The sequence below is a fragment of the Narcine bancroftii genome, chromosome 13 (assembly GCF_036971445.1).
Source record: "Narcine bancroftii isolate sNarBan1 chromosome 13, sNarBan1.hap1, whole genome shotgun sequence".
In the NCBI taxonomy this organism is placed as follows: Eukaryota; Metazoa; Chordata; class Chondrichthyes; order Torpediniformes; family Narcinidae; genus Narcine; species Narcine bancroftii.
Window position 1 is genome coordinate 48206598 of NC_091481.1, and position 17624 is coordinate 48224221.

Here is a 17624-nt window from a genome sequence, read left to right on the forward strand (position 1 = left end):
CAGGGTCCTTTCTGTCATTTAAGAAAAGGTTTGATGTGTACATGGATATGAGGGGGTTGGAAGGTTATGGGCAGAGAATAGGAAGGGGGAAACTAGTGGAGGTGTTGAAGAGAACCGCCACAGACACAAAGGGCCATTATGGCCTGTTTCCATGCTGCCAGTTGTCATATGGATATATGTGACTGAAGATTTTCCCAACATTTTCTGGGAGACACTCTCATTATAGGGTAGGCCACAGACTTTGGGAACAAGACAGCTTGAGGAGTGGAGTCATTGTAAGAGTGATTGGCAATGTGGGAGCAAACCTGAAGAGGGTGGTGAGAGTGGCTTTGCACTAGAAGAATTTTGGGCAAGTGGGAAGACAGCTTTTTATGATGGTAAGGAAGGAGCTAAGCGGAGGGAGAGTGAAGTGAAAGGGGAGGGAATAGACGAAGGGGCCTGAGAAAGGGAGGCTGTGTTAGGGAGACATCAGCAGGGAAATGACGAAGCAGAATTCCGTCGATGCCCATGTGTGTTCGGTTAAAGAGAGTCGGTGGGCCTGTCAGTGTATATGAGGCTGGTCTTTAGTATTTTCCATCCTTTTCTTATTGATCCAAGACTGGGCAAGATGTGTTGCCCATATGAATATTTATATGAAATGGTGTGGAATGGCCACTGTTTATAAACAGGAATCTTAAATTCAAGTGGTTTCGCATCCTCCTCAATCCCAAGGGTTTGCAAATAGATGAGGGAATACGGAATTGCTGCCAGGAAAAGTTCAACATGTCTTCAAACTTACAGGATTTTGCAATTTGTAGGCAACAACAGAAGAGAACCTACAAAAACATCAGAAGAAAGTAGGTGATCTTTTGAAATAGTTGGCAGTCGAGGGTCACTATGGAGTTCATATCACCGAAGATGAAATCTATGCTTTAGGTGATGGTTTCAAGCTGGAAGAAGAGGACGATGTGATGTGGTCATTTGCTGAGATGGGCGAAAGACTGAATGACCACCAGCAAGGCCTGAAGGTATGAACACTTCCAGTTGTTTTGGATAAGTGGATGTTCGAACAATTGTAAAAATATTTTGGATTGGACTTTTCATCAGAACCTCTGATCAGTGCAGATTTGATGAAAGGCTACTGACTTAATTTAACTTAAATAATGACTAACATAATTTACAAATAATGTTGAATTGAATTTTGACAGTCTTCTCCAAATCCTATTCAAAGATCGATCAGATCCTCTTTCTAACTCAGCCCTACTTTCTGTTCTTTGCTCTGGCCCAGTCACGCACGTGATGAGAGATGATGGGAATATGATTAACTCACTAGTGAAGGGGCAGTGATTGACGATGGTCACAGAGGCCCTGCACTAACAATCTCACCATGGCAGCTTCTTAACAAAAACTCTTCACCTCAGTAATGCTGTTTTCTTATATAATGAGGATATTGATGTTGTAAAGGGAAGAACCTCCTCTCCTATTTTGATAACTCCAGGCACCCACTCATGTGATTAACTCTTTATAACCCATTGAATTGGCCATGCAAGCTATTCAGAACCAAAAAGGGATGAGAAAGCATACACCACTGGAATGAATTGTGGCATAGCAACGTCACTGTTCGTCCACTCAACCAAGCCAGATCTTTGTGTAGATCAGGTGATTGGTTTGGAAAAGAGAGTGAGTAAGGTTACACCCCCTCACTACCACAATTTACCTGTTGTTGAGGCATCTGTTGGTGACAGCAGGAGCAGAAAGATCCATCCCATGTTACTCCAGGGGCTCCCTCAATTGTGGTGTGTGGTAGCACCATTGTGCCAAATGGGATAGATTCAGAATAAATTGACAGCTGGAATCACAGTGGCGAAAAGGTACGATGGGCCTTTAACATTTGCAGCAGGAAAGTGTTACTTACCCATTTGATTTTATCAAATGCTCCCATTACTCCCGTTAGTGCTCCCATTACAACCAAGCCAAATCATCACCATGGTTTAATAGGGAATGCAGATGCACATACAGGGACACATGAGGTGCCAGACTGATAATCTTGCAACACTGGACAGTGGGCACGCAATGCAGAGAAAAAAATAACATTCCAAAGACAGAATTAACCGCAGATGAAATTTGAGTTCTGTCGTCCTTCTGGCTGGGTCATGAACAGTAAACAGGAAAAGAGGGACCAAGGGTCTCCTCATTCTCAGTGGAGGTAGGCCTCAGCTTCTGAATAACAACATTGGGGTTAAGACACTTTCTAGCATGTTCCATCAGTTTCTTCCGACACCATCACAGAAATCACTTTCACCGCATTTGATCTACTGAGGAATACCAAGTGCAGCAGACAAATAGGACCAGACTCCATCACATTCGAAGTACTGGAGAAGTTCAGTCTAGATTTTTTTGCACCTCTTGTCACAGTTGATCCACTGACATCCTTCTGACAAAGTGGCAAATTCTTCAGATATTTGGTCCATCTACCAAAAGCAGGACAAAGCCATACTTTATTGAATCAGCTGCCCAATGGAAAGTGTGGCCCACACACTGTGTCATAAAGTGGCATTGTTCACCAATAACCTGCATAATGGTATTTCAATTGGGTTTTGTCACATGACTCCAGGTCTCCTTCTCACTCTGGTCCTAACATGGACCAGCCACTTTGAGTACTGTGATAACCAAAGCAGATCAGAGGCTACCTGTCAAGCAGTAGGTGGCAAACCATTGCTCTGCACTTGACTGGATGAGCACAATTCCCAAAGGGCCCAGGGACCTCAACAGCAGAGCAAAGCAGTTGGCTTGATTGGCCCTCCATTCATTCTCTCCACTGAGGTGGTCCTGTATCCTATCAACGGAGTGAACGACATCTACTCGACTCCAACAATATGTCCAAAGAGGTGCCATCTGACATGGAGAAGGATGTGCGGTAAGTCCGTAGGAACACTACTACCTGCTGATTCCCCTCCACACTCCTCTCCCTTCTAACTAGGAAAGATATTGCCATTCGTTCTCCATCTCAGGGGCTAAATTCAGAACTCCCAAACTTGAAACTTTGTAGAAGGAGCTTGACAAGTAGCATGACAGCTATTCAAGAAGGTGGTCCATGATGACATTGCCGGCAGTGAGGCAGAACTAATCAGTTTGGGCCCTGGCAGGGATACCTGCATCTTGAAGCACTAATGTGAAAGTGATAACTACCCAGAATGTTTTCACTAAAATGGGGATGGATTTTCATGTTTGTCATTCCATAATATGCAGTGTTCAAGTCAGATTTTCATAGTTAAAAAAGAGCAAAGATCTTTAAACATTTGCCAATTGGTGTTATCTTCTTTTAGTAAACATTGCTTAAAATGTATGCAAATTATTGCCCTGTGTGTGCTTGACAGCCTGTTTTGTTTTGGAATAAGGCTACTTGAATAAAGTCTTGTAAATACCAAAGGATGTTGAACAAAATGGTAAAGATAAATACAATAAAGTCACTGTTATGCCTCTGTGTGGGAGGCTCCTTAAATAACTTAGAGATGTAAGATTCAAATAGCAGAAGAGATTTTACTTGTTGATGCCTTCCACCATTCCAGGAAATGTTCATACTCACAGTGGTGCATGACATTTACAACAGTATAAAGGGTGTGTTATCTCGTCAGGATCATGTGAACTCTTTTGTAACTTCCTAGGAATACACCCTTCTCATAGTCGTAACTGTCGTGCACTACTGTGGGGCGTATGTATATGAATGTGAGTGTGAACAGTTTCCTGAGATGGAGGAAGGCATCAGTAAGTAAACTACCTTCTGTTATTTGAATCTTGCATCTCCAAGTTATTTAAGAAGCCTCCCAGGTAACACGGAGACAGAACATGTTGGCAGCGGTCGGTAGAAGAGAACAAGAATAAAACTATAAAATTGATTGGAAGTCACTGAAATCTGAAGGGGAAGAAGAGAAAAAGTATACCTAAAAATGAATGGCTGGTGCAATAGCAGTTCACTTCAGTGATGGATGGGAGGCTGAAGACATTGTTGAATCGTTTAAAACGTTTCAGCAGAATTGACGGGGAAGGGATTCATCCTTTGACACAAGCAAAGAATTTTTGATCAAGGTAGTTGATTAAACCTCCGAAAGGATAAAACCATTTAGGTTTCTGGACTTGAAATACGTTTCCTGTGTGTATTGAAAGTGTTTTGGTACACTGATTTTTAATAAATTGGGAAACCTGAATATTTTATTTCAATTGCAAATGCAATAAATAGAAGCCTTACCTCCCCCAAGACAACTTGGAGCAATAAAAATGAACCTAGGCTTGTTTATTTTCTAGGAACATTGCCAAAAGTTGTCCTGGAAAGAGCAAGAGTTGGTTTTGGTCAAAGAGGCAGCTCAGACCTTCCTGGATCAAAATGTCCAGGACCCTTTGCGAGAAGAGGAAGATGTACTGCAGGAGAAATTGAATGTCTTGATAGAGGAGTATGAATCCGCTTTATCAAGTGCAGATTCTCAGTTAAACGTGATTGTGGATCTGCATATAGAATTGCAGAAGTTCCGAAAAGGTGAGAGAAAATATTCATTTATTTTCCAGATTACTATAAAATACTATTTACTGAGAGTTGAAAAGAATTCTAAGTAAGACAACAGAAAGCTACATGTGGTTTGGAATAACCCCAACTTGTAATTATTACAGGATCCTGTCAATGTGTCAAAGTCTATATAATCTGGTATTTTTTGATCATTTTGAATGCTTTAAAACATTTAAATATTTGACCATTATATTCCTTGAAACAGATCACGATGAATTCGAAACATTCATGATTCATTTAGAGAAGGAACTAGCAAAGATAAAAGCTGGGGAATTTGACTCCAAGTCATTGACATTCAAACTTAAGAAGCAGCAATTCCTCTTCAAAGATCTTCAATTTCACAAAGGGGATCTAAGACACCTCAGACGATCTTGGAAAAGTGTCTTCGATGCTGCCTTTCACTTTGAAATCAGGAACGCAATTGAAAGCTACAAGATCCAAATTGATCCTGATGCCATAAGCCAACGTGTAAAGGAGACGGTTGAAAGCGACGATGCTCGTTTCAACACACTTCGATCAGAAGTATGACATATTTCCATTTTTTTTAGACTAAACATTTAAACTCCAATTTTATTTAAGATCAGTAACTTGAGAGCATTTTGATAGACTGAGCAACTTGTGTAAGTTTTAGTCTTATAAGAGTGGCTCTGGAAAAGGTTTGCAGCTATGATCAATAATACCCATAAAGAACAGGAACAATAATCAAATCTTTCCAGTATTGTGGAGCTCTCTTGGTGGCCGAACTCACTCAAGTTGGACAGAGACCATTGCAGAAAATAAATCGTGATCTCATTTCCTTTTAATAAAATCAAATGTCAAACAGATCATAACTGGTGAAGATTTTCCAAACAGGACTTCCATGTGCATTTGTCACTGAACAAGGTGTAATGTGTCCATTCCACAAAGGTCACATCACTGGTTCAGTATCTCCTAAACCCAAGGGTGATGCTTGAATGTCATAACAGAAATGCAGTGTTCAGCTGAAACATGTCCAGCCCAAAAAAGATTTCTGTCAAATCTTCACTGACACACTAAATTTGTGAAGGTTTTCAATGCTTCTGATATATTCCTGATCATCATATTTTTTTAAAGCAAACTCAAAATAGTAATTAAAATAATTATTGACATAAAAAGAACATGGAACAGTACGGCAGGGTAAAAGGCATTTCACCTTTGGTGAGGTGTGAACATTGCCTTTTTGTCTGTGACCCTCAAAAAACGATGCTGGGAACAAAAAAATGATAGTTGGCATAAGTAATGGACCAGTAATGTATCACTTGACCCATTTGGATCGATTAGACACTCGATATTTGATAGTATCACAAAATCGTACATTTTAAAAATCCACATACTCATTCATTTCTTTCACTCTATAGTGCATTGAACTTGGATCCCGTCTTGGCACAAAGTTATTTCAACAATGGCAAGAGAAGGCAGATGAGCTGTATTTGAGCCAAGAGAGCGTAGAAAGAGAAAGAAAAATGGTTCAGCTGGAGGACATCTCTAATCCAGAAATCTTGCAGCAAGAACTTGAAAATATCATGGTAAATTAAAGTTGTTATTTCATAAATCACTGTGTAATGTTGCTTATTCTAATTTAGGAGTAGAAAGATGAATGCTTTGAAATAATGTTAAAGTCCACATCCTATAACAGTGGCTAAAGCCACATGGGAGGTTTGTAAGTTTGGCACCTGAAATAGGAAGCTGAGCTCCATCCATTCCACCTTGATGAGGTTTTAATGGGAGCCTGATGAAGAGCCAACAGCCAATTTGCTTCCAGATGGTGGGGGCGAGATTGGAAACTGTTACAAAGAAGCCAAACAGTTCTGCTCTCATTGTGTGTCTATTTTCAGTATGGGTTTCCTCAGACCTTATGTTGCCTGTATCCATGTTTAATGGGGGCCTGGTGACTAAGGATATGGTGGCAGAATTTTGGACGACCTCCAAGATTATAACAGCAGAGCAAAACAAGTCAGAAAATCATTAATGGGATCATCAGGTGCAGAGATATTCTGTGCTTCTTTTCTTTGGCTTGGCTTCGCGGACGAAGATTTATGGAGGGGGTAAAAAGTCCACGTCAGCTGCAGGCTCGTTCGTGGCTGACAAGTCCGATGCGGGACAGGCAGACACGGTTGCAGCGGTTGCAGGGGAAAATTGGTTGGTTGGGGTTGGGTGTTGGGTTTTTCCCCCTTTGCCTTTTGTCAGTGAGGTGGGCTCTGCGGTCTTCTTCAAAGGAGGTTGCTGCCCGCCAAACTGTGAGGCGCCAAGATGCACGGTTTGAGGCGTTATCAGCCCACTGGCGGTGGTCAATGTGGCAGGCACCAAGAGATTTCTTTAGGCAGTCCTTGTACCTTTTCTTTGGTGCACCTCTGTCACGGAGGCCAGTGGAGAGCTCGCCATATAACACGATCTTGGGAAGGCGATGGTCCTCCATTCTGGAGACGTGACCCATCCAGCGCAGCTGGATTTTCAGCAGCGTGGACTCGATGCTGTCGACCTCTGCCATCTCGAGTACTTCGACGTTAGGGATGAAAGCGCTCCAATGTATGTTGAGGATGGAGCGGAGACAACGCTGGATAGTGAACCTGGTGTAACAGTAACTGACACAGTTCATCACTGTTAAACACTCTTCGCATCGTGAACCTTGTGTAATAGTATCTGAAGTAGTTCATTACTGTTAAACCTTCTCCCCACGGTGAAACTGGGGTCCCATTATCTGAAAAGTTCATCACTGTTAAACATTCTCCGCACAGAGATCCTAGTGTAATACTATCCGACGCAGCCCATCACTGTTAATCCTTCTCCCCACTGTGAACTTGCTGTAACAGTATCTGACACAGTTCATCACTGTTAAACTGTCTCCCAACTGTGAACCTGGCGTAAAAGATCTGACACAGTTCATCCCTGTTAAACATTCTCCGCACTTTATCCAGAGGTCACAGAACCTTACGCAGTTCATCACTATTAAACTTTCTCCCCACAATGAATCTCGTGTAACAGTATCTGACACAGTTAATCACTGTTTATCCTTCTCCGCACAGAGAACCTGGTGTAATAGTATCTGACACAGCTCATCACTGTTAATCATTCTCCCCACTGTGAACATAGTGTAACAGTACCTGACACAGTTCAGTTCATCACTGTTAAACCTGATCTGCACCATGAACTTTGTGTAACAGTATCTGAAATAGTTCATTACTGTTAAACCTTCTCCCCACTGTGAACCTGGTGCAACATTAAGTGACACAGTTCATCACTGTTAAACTTTCACCCCACTTTATCCTGGGGTCGCAATAATTTACATAGTTCATCAATGTTAAACCTTCTTGCCACAGTGAATCTCGTGTAACAGTATCTGACTCAGTTCATCACTGTTAAACCTACGCCTATTCTGAGCCTGGTGTAACAATATCTGACACAGTTAATCACTGTTAAACATTCTTCGCACTGTGAACCTGGTGTAACAGTATCTGAAAAGGTTCATCACTGTTAAACCTTCACGCCACTATTAACCTGGTGAAAGAGTATGTGATACAGCTAATCACTGCGGAACCTTCTCCCCACTGTAAACCTGGTGGAACGTGTTGTGAGAAAGTTCATCACTGGTAAAAATTCTCCCGACAGTGAACCAGGTGTAACAGTATATTAAACAGTTAATCACTGTTAAACCTTCTCCAAACTGTGAGACTGGTGTAACAGTATCTGACACCGTTCATCACTATTATACATTCAACCCAGTGTAAACCTAGTGTAACAGTATCTGACTAAGTTCAGCACTGTTAAACCTTCTCCGCACTGTGAAACTGAGGTCACTGTGTCTGACACAGTTTACCACTGTTAAACATTCTCCCGAATGTGTACCTAGAGTCACAGTATCTGACACAGTTCATCACTGTTAAACTTTCTCTGCACTGTGAAACTGGTGTCAAAGTATCTGACACAGTTCAGCACTGTTAAACTTTCTCCCCACTTTATCCTGTTGTCACAGTACCTTACACAGTTCATGAATGTTAAACCTTCTAGCCACAGTGAATCTCGGGTAACAGTATCTGAATCAGTTCATCACTGTTAAACCTACGCCTTCTGTGAGCCTGGTGTAACGATATCTGACACAATTAATCACTGTCAAACATTCTCCGCACAGTGAACCTGGTGTAACAGTATCTGAAACGGTTCATCACTGTTAAACCTTCTCCCCACTATGAACCTGGTGAAGTAGTATGTGATACAGTTCATCCCTGGTGAACCTTCTCCCCACTGTGAACCAGGTGTAACTGGATGTGACAAACTTCATCACTGTTAAACCTTCTCCGCACAGTGAACCTGGTGTAACAGTATATTAAACAGATCATCACTGTTAAACCTTCTTCAAACTTTGAGCCTGGTGTGACAGTACCTGACACCGTTCATCACTATTATACATTCACCCCACTGTAACCATGGATACCCACTCTTTCCCCCATTTCCAAATCTGTTTCCCACTTTTCCCCACTGTTCCCCCATTCTCCACAGTTCGCCATCTGTTCCACTCTGTACGCGATTGCACCAAACACTTTTCCACAGTTCTTCAATGTTCCCCAATTTTAACCAGGTGATCCCACACTGTTCCCGACTGTTCCCCACAGTTTCTCTCTGTTCCCCACCTTTTACACAATTTTGACCACCGTTCGCCGCATTCCCCACTGTTCCACTTTGTGCCCCACTGCTCCAAACTTTTCTCCACTGTTCCCCCGCTCTCCACACTTCGCAATCTATTCCCCACTGCTCCCCACTATTCCACTTTGTTCACCACATATCTGCAGTTTTCCTAGATGCCCATCTGTTCCCTCTGTTCCTCAATGTTGCCATTTGTTGCCCACTATTCTCCACTTTTCCCCAATTGTCCCCAAGGGTTTCCCACTATTCCCCACTATTGTCCACTCTTTTGACCACTGTTCCCCACGTTCTCCACGGTTCACCATCTGATCCCCACTGCTCTTGCCTGATACCCGCTGATCCCCAGTGTTCACCATTGATCCCCTCTCTTCCCCATTATTTCGCAATCTGTTTTCAACTGTTCCCCACGGTTCCTCTCAGATCTCCACAGATACCCACATTTCTAAAATGTTCCCCACTGTTCTCCAGCTGTTCCCGAATTGTTTCCCTTTGTTACCCCATTCTCAATTGTTCGCCATCTGTTTCCAACTGTTCCCCACTGCTTCCCACTATTCTGCTCTGTTCCCCACAGCACCCCTCTGTTCTTCACTGTTATGCAGTGTTCCTATCTGTTCCCCCTTATTCCACTCTGCTCCCCTCTGCACCCCATTATTCCCCTCAGTTCCCCGCTGTTCTCCACTGTTCTGCAGTTTTCCCTGCTGTTCCCATCTTTTCTCTCCATTCTTTAATGTTCAGTGCGCCCTATCTACCAGCTGTTCCCGAGATGTTCCACAAATGTTTTCCAATGTTCCTCACTGTTCCCCACCTGCCACACACTTTAACCACTCTTCCCCACGATTCGCCATCTGTTCCCCACTGCTCTCCCCTTTTACGCTCTGTTCCCCACTGTTCAGAATTATTCACTGTTACCCACTGTTTACCAATGCTCCCTTCAGTTCCCCACTGTTCCCCAATTCCCCACTTTTCCCCATATTGCCCACTGTTCCCCACATTTCTTCACTCTATCCCACTGTTCTTGACCTGTTCTGCAACTCTTCCCCACCAAAATCTACTGTTTCCCATCCGTGTTGCACCAGTTCCCCACAGTTCCTCCCCGCATTCAATCAGTTCCACAGCTGTTCTCCCTGCTCCCCACTCTTAACATAACAATTACAGCACGGAAACAGGCCATTAGGCCCTTCTAGTCCGCACCGAACCAAACACCCCTTTTTAGTCCCACCTCCCTGCACAATGCCCATAGCCCTCCATCTTCTTCTCATCCATATACCTGTCCAACCTTTTCTTAAATAATACAATTGACTCCGTCGCCACTATTTCTCCCGGAAGATCATTCCACACGGCTACCACTCTCTGAGTAAAGAAGTTCCCCCTCATGTTACCTCTAAACCTTTGCCCCTTAATTCTTAACTCATGTCCTCTTGTTTTAATCTTTCCTCCTATTAACCCTCTTTTCTCCAACATTCTGCAGTGTTCCCTACTCTTCCCATTTTCTAATTGTTACCGCCTGCTCCCCACTATTCCCCTCCAATCCCCATTGTTCTGCAGTGTTGCACACGCTTCCAAACTGTTCTCCATTTCTTCCACACTGATCCCCATCCATTCAAAATAGGTTAACCAGAGGTCCAAGCTGTTACCCAACAGTTGTCCCCCATTCCACCACTGTTCTCCACTGTTCCCCACATTTCCCCATGTTCTCCACTCTTCACTGGTCCCCACAGTTCCGCAGCAGTTCACCACCATTTCACCACTGTTCCACACTGTTGCCACAGTTCTCCAGCGGTTGCACATCTCACCTCCACTGTTTCCCACTGCTCCTCACCACTTTGCCACTGTTCCCCACATGTTCCCTACAGTTCCACAGCTGTTTCCCACATTCTCCACTGTTCCCCACATAGACTCTAAAATGCCCACTATTCATTAAAGTTCACCATCGGTTTTTCTCCCGTTCCCCATTACGCCCAAGCATTTCCACCAGTTCCCCACTGTTCACCTGTCCCCCACAATTCCCCTCATTTCCCAATCTGTTCCCCACTTTCCCCACCGTTACCCACATTTCCTTAGGTTCTCCACTGTTCACCATCTATCTCCACTCTTCTGCAGTCTTTCCCCACCATTGCTCCACTGTTTGTTACTGCTCCCCATCTGTTCACCACTGTTCGCCTTCTGTTCCCTACTGTTCCACAGCTTTCTTCAACATTCCACAATGTTCCCAATGGATACCCACAGTTTCCCTCATTTCATGATCTGTTTCCCACTTTTCCCAACTGTTCGCCATCTATTCTACTCTCTACCACACTGTTTTCCACAGTTCTTCATTATTCCACAAATTTAACCAGCTGATCGCACACTCTTCCCCACTGTTTCTCTCTGTTCCCCACCTTTTACACAATTTTTACCACTGTTTCCCATATTCCCCACTGTTCCACTCTGTTCCCAACTTCTGCCCACTTTTCTCCACTGTACCCCCGCTCCATCGTTCGCTCTCAAATCTCCACGCTTCCCCACTATTCACCACATTTCACCATCGCTTTCCCACAAGTTCCCCACTGCACCCAAGCATTTTCCACAAGTTCCCCACTCTTCACAATTTCCCCCACCATTCACCTCATTTCCCAATCTGTTCCCCACTTTCCCCACAGTTAACCACATTTTCCCATGTTCTCCACTGTTCGTCTTCTGTCCCCAATCTTCTGCAGCAGTTTCCCTCCATTGCTCCACAGTTTCCCACTGCTCCTCACCTGTTCCCCAATGTTCCAATCTGTTCCCTACTGTTCCACAGCTGTTTCCCAAAAGTGTCACACTGTTTCCCATGGATCACCACTGTTCCCCATTTCCAAATCTGTTTCCCACTTTTCCGCACTGTCCACCCATTCTCCACAGTTCGCCATCTGTTCCACTCTCTACGCCATTCCACCAAACTGTTTTCCACAGTTCTTCAATGTTCCCCAATTTTAACAGCTGATCTCACACTGTTCCCGACTATTCCCCACTGTTTCTCTCTGTTCCCCACCTGTTACTCAATTTTGACCACCATACGCCGCATTGCCCACTGTTCCACTCTGTTCCCCACTGCTCCCAACTTTTCTCCACTATTTCCCCGCTTTCCACACTTTGTAATCTATTCCCCACTGTTCCCCACTATTCCCCTCCATTCAACACATTTCTGCAGTTTTCCCAATTCCCCATCTGTTCCCTCTGTTCCTCAATGTTGCCATTTGTTCTCCACTATTCTCCACTTTTCCCCAGCTGTCCCCAACGGTTTCCCACTGTTCCCCACTATTGTCCACCTGTCACACTCTTTCGACCACTGTTCCCCACGTTCTCCACGGTTCACCATCTGATCCCCACTGCTCTCGCCTGATACCCGCTGATCCCCAGTGTTCACCGTAGATCCCCTCTCTTCCCCATTATTTCGCAATCAGTTTTGAACTGTTCCCCACTCTTCCACTCCGTTCACCACTTTTCTGCAGTTTTCCCCAGTTCCCCATCTGTTCCCTCTATTCCTCAATGTTGTGATCTGTTGCCCACTATTCTCCACATTTCCCATCTCTTCACCAAACGTTACACACTGCTCTTTTCCCCACTGTTCACCAATTCTAAACAGTACACTGTTATTCACTTCTGACCCCCACTGTTTCGCAGTTTTTTACAGTTTTCCCCATCTGTTCCCTCAGTTCCTCATTGTTCGCCCCCTACTCCCCACTATTCCCAACAATTCCCCGATGTTCTGCAGTGTTCCCCACGCTTCCAATCTGTTCCCCATTTCTTCTTCACTGTTCCCCACCTGTTCAAAATAGGTTTTCCAGAAGTGCCCGCTGTTCCCCAGCAGTTCCCCACCATTTCACCGCTGTTCCCTACTGTTCCCCACTCTTCCCCACTGTGCACCATCTGTTCTTCACCGTTCCACACCTCTTCCTCTTTCCTCATTGTTCCCCCTGCTCCACATTATTTCTCCACGCTTCCCCACTATTCACCACATTTCACCATCGCTTTCCCACAAGTTCCCCACTGCACCCAAGCATTTTCCACAAGTTCCCCACTCTTCACAATTTCCCCCACCATTCACCTCATTTCCCAATCTGTTCCCCACTTTCCCCACAGTTAACCACATTTTCCCATGTTCTCCACTGTTCGTCTTCTGTCCCCAATCTTCTGCAGCAGTTTCCCTCCATTGCTCCACAGTTTCCCACTGCTCCTCACCTGTTCCCCAATGTTCCAATCTGTTCCCTACTGTTCCACAGCTGTTTCCCAAAAGTGTCACACTGTTTCCCATGGATCACCACTGTTCCCCATTTCCAAATCTGTTTCCCACTTTTCCGCACTGTCCACCCATTCTCCACAGTTCGCCATCTGTTCCACTCTCTACGCCATTCCACCAAACTGTTTTCCACAGTTCTTCAATGTTCCCCAATTTTAACAGCTGATCTCACACTGTTCCCGACTATTCCCCACTGTTTCTCTCTGTTCCCCACCTGTTACTCAATTTTGACCACCATACGCCGCATTGCCCACTGTTCCACTCTGTTCCCCACTGCTCCCAACTTTTCTCCACTATTTCCCCGCTTTCCACACTTTGTAATCTATTCCCCACTGCTCCCCACTATTCCCCTCCATTCAACACATTTCTGCAGTTTTCCCAATTCCCCATCTGTTCCCTCTGTTCCTCAATGTTGCCATTTGTTCTCCACTATTCTCCACTTTTCCCCAGCTGTCCCCAACGGTTTCCCACTGTTCCCCACTATTGTCCACCTGTCACACTCTTTCGACCACTGTTCCCCACGTTCTCCACGGTTCACCATCTGATCCCCACTGCTCTCGCCTGATACCCGCTGATCCCCAGTGTTCACCGTAGATCCCCTCTCTTCCCCATTATTTCGCAATCAGTTTTGAACTGTTCCCCACTGTTCCTCTCAGTTCCCCACTGAACCCCACATTTCTACAATGTCCCCCACTGTTCTCCAGCTGTTCCCGAAAGTTTTCCCTCTGTTTCCCAATTCTCGATTGTTCGCCATCAGTTTCCTACTGTTCCCCAGTGCTCCCACGGGTTTGTTCTGTTCCCCACTGCTCCCCTCTGTTCTTCACTGTTGTGCAGTGTTCCTATCTGTTCCCCACTATTCTACTCTGTTCCTCTCTGATTGCCATTTTCCCCTCAGTTCCCCACTGTTCTCCACTGTTCAGCAGTTTTCCCTGCTGTTCCCATCTTTTCTCTCCATTCCATAATGTTCAACGCGCCCTATCCACCAGCTGTTCCCGAGATGTTCCCCAAATGTTTTCCAATGTTCCTCACTGTTTCCCACCTGCCACACTCTTTTAACCACTCTTCCCCATGATTCGCCATCTGTTCCCCACTGCTCTCCCCTTTTATGCTCTGTTCCCCAACGTTACGAATTATTCACTGTTCCCACTGTTTACCAATGCTCCATTCAGTGCCGCACTGAACCCCAATTCCCCACTTTTCCCCATACTCCCCAGTGTTCCCACATTTCTTCGATGTATCCCACTGTTCTTCACCTGTTCTGCAACTGTTCCCCACCAAACTCTACTGTTTCCCACCCGTGTTGCACCTGTTCCCCACAGTTCCTCCCTGCATCCAATCAGTTCCACATCTGTTCTCCCTGCTCCCAACTCTTTCCATCTTTTCTCCACTATTCTGCAGTGTTCCCTACTCTTCCCATTTCCTAATTGTTACCGCATGCTCCCCACTATTCCCCTCCATTCCCCATTGTTCTGCACTGTTGCCCACGCTTCCAAACTGTTCACCATTTATTGCACACTGTTCACCATCCGTTCAAAATTGGTTAACCAGAGGTCCACACTGTTCCCCAGCAGTTTTCCCTCATTCCACCACTGTTCTCCACTGTTACCTACATTTCCCCACTGTTCTGCACTGTTCCCCTAATTTCCCAATCTGTTCCCCACTTTCTGCCACATTTCCCCAAGTTCACCACTGTTCACCGATCCCCACAGTTCCGAAGCAGTTCAGCACTATTTCACCACTGTTCCATAGGTGGGGAGCAGTAGGAAACAGTGGAGCAATGGTGGGGAAATGCAGCAGAAGCACGTTGACAGATGACGAACAGTGGAGAACCTGGGGAAATGTGGGTAACGGTGGGGAAAGTGGGGAACAGATAGGGAAATTGGGGGGAAATGTGAACAGTGGGAACTTGTGGAAAATGCTTGGGCGTAGTGGAGAACTGGTGAAAAACCGATGGTGAACTGTGGTGATAATTGAGCATTATAGAGTCTATGTGGAGAACAGTGAGGAACGTGGGAAACAGCTGTGGAACAGTCAGGAACATGTGGGGAAAAGTGGGAAAGAGGTGAACAGCAGTGGGAAACAGTGGAGAAGAGATGCGCAACCGTTTGAGAACTGTGGCGAACAGTGCTGAACAGTGGTGAAATGGTGGTGAACTGCTGCGTAACTGTGGGGACAGGTGAACAGTGGCTTCCCCACTATTCACCACAGTTCATCATTGGTTTCCCACCAGTTCCCCACTGCACCCAAGCATTTTCCACAAATTCCACACTGTTCACAATTTTCCCCACAATTCCCCTCATTTCCCAATCTGTTCCCCACTTTCACCACATTTCACCACATTTCCCCAGGTTCTCCACTGTTCGTCATCTGTCCCCACACTTCTGCAGCAGTACCCCACCATTGCTCCACTCTTTCCCACAGCTCCTCACCTGTTCCCCACTGTTCGTCATCTGTTCCCTACCGTTCCACTGCCGTTTCCCACAAGTTCCACACAGTTCCCCTTGGATCCACACTGTTCCCCGCATTTCCCTATCTGTTTCCCCATGTTCTCCTCTGTTCACCATCTGTAAAGAGCTGCTCTCCCCTGATTCTCTCTGAGCCCCACTGTTCCACATTATTCCCCTCTGTTCCCCACTGTTCTCCATCAGTTCTACATCTCTTCCTGCCTCCTCCCCACTATACCACTCCATTCACCATTGTACTGCAGTGTTCCCCAAGGTTCCACTCTGTTCACCATTTGTTTCTCACTGATTCCCACCTATTCAAAACAGGTTCACTAGAAGTCCCCACTGTTCCCCAGCAGTCCCCCCCCCCCCACCATTTCACCAATGTTCCCCACTGGTACCTATCAGTTCCCCATCTGTTTTCCAGTTTCCCACTGCTCCCCTCCTGTTCCCCACTGTTCGCCATCTGTTCCCTACTGTTCCACAGCTGTTTCCCACAAGTTCCACACGGCTCCCCATGGATCCCCACTGCTTCCTTCATTTCTCAATCTGTTTCCCACTTTACCCCACTCTTCACCCATTCTCCACATTTTGCCATCTGTTCCACTCTGTAGCCCATTGCTCTACACTGTTTCCACATTTCTTCAATGTTCCACAATTTTAACCAGCTGATCCTACACTGTTCCCCACTGTTCCCCACTGTTTCTCTCTCTTCCCCACCTTTCAAACAATTTGGACCACTGTTCCCTGCATTCCCCACTGTTCTCCCTCTATTCCTCACTGCTCCTCACTATTCCCCTGTTCACCATTTTTCTGCAGTTTTCCCCGGTTCCCCATCTGTTCCCTCTGTTCGTCAATGTTGCCATCTGTTTCCTTCTGTTGCCCACTATTCTCCACTTCTCCCCAGCTGTCACACATTTTTGACCACTCTTCCCAACGTTCTTAACAATTCACCATCTGTTCCACACTGCTGTCGCCTGATACCCTCAGATCCCCAGTGTTCACCATTGTTTCTCATTATTTCGTGATCTGTTTCCAACTCTTCCCCAAAGTTCATCTCATTTTCCCACTGATCCCTTCATTTCGTCAATGTTCCCCACTGTTCTCCAACTGTTACCGAATTTTTTCCCTCTGTTACCCCATTCTCGACAGTTCGCCATCTGTTTTCGTCATTGCTCCCCACTGTTCTGCTCTGTTCCCCACTTCTCCCATCTATTCTACACTGTTGTGCAGTGTTCCCATCTGTTTCCCCCTATTCCACTCTGTCCCCTCTGCTCCCCATTATTCCCCATTGTTCCCCGTTGTTCTCCAGTGTTCTGCAGTTGTCCCTGCTGTTCCCATCATTTCTATCCATTCTTTAATGTTCAGTCTCTGTTGCGCTCTATCCACGAGCTGTTCCCGAGATGTTCCCCAAATGTTTTCCAATGTTCCTCACTGTTCCCCACCTTCCACAAAATTTTGACCACTATTTCCACGATTCGCCATCTGTTCACCACTGCTCTCCCCTTTTACGCTCTGTTCCCCACTGTTACGAATTATTCCCCTCTGTTCCCCGTTGATCCCTACATTTCTTCACTGTTTCCCACTCTTTAACAATGATGCCTACATTTCACCACTTATTTCTTCAATATTCTCCACTGTCCTCCAGCTGTTCCCGATCTTTTTCTCTCTGTTACCCCTTTCTCGATTGTTCTCCATCTGATCCCCTCCGTTCCCCTGTGCTCCCCGA

At 45.4% G+C, this 17624-nt stretch overlaps 1 protein-coding gene across 1 annotated transcript in view; it reads left to right on the forward strand.

The window, feature by feature from the left end:
* The first annotated feature begins 368 nt into the window (after positions 1-368).
* Positions 369-17624, forward strand: part of LOC138748024 (microtubule-actin cross-linking factor 1-like) — a 162870-nt gene continuing 145614 nt past the window's right edge. The window contains exons 1-4 of the mRNA XM_069907724.1: positions 369-1007; positions 4282-4510; positions 4743-5059; positions 5914-6081. Coding sequence (XP_069763825.1) covers positions 951-1007; positions 4282-4510; positions 4743-5059; positions 5914-6081 — 771 coding nt within the window. The 5' untranslated portion in view covers positions 369-950. The remainder of the gene's footprint in view (positions 1008-4281; positions 4511-4742; positions 5060-5913; positions 6082-17624) is intronic.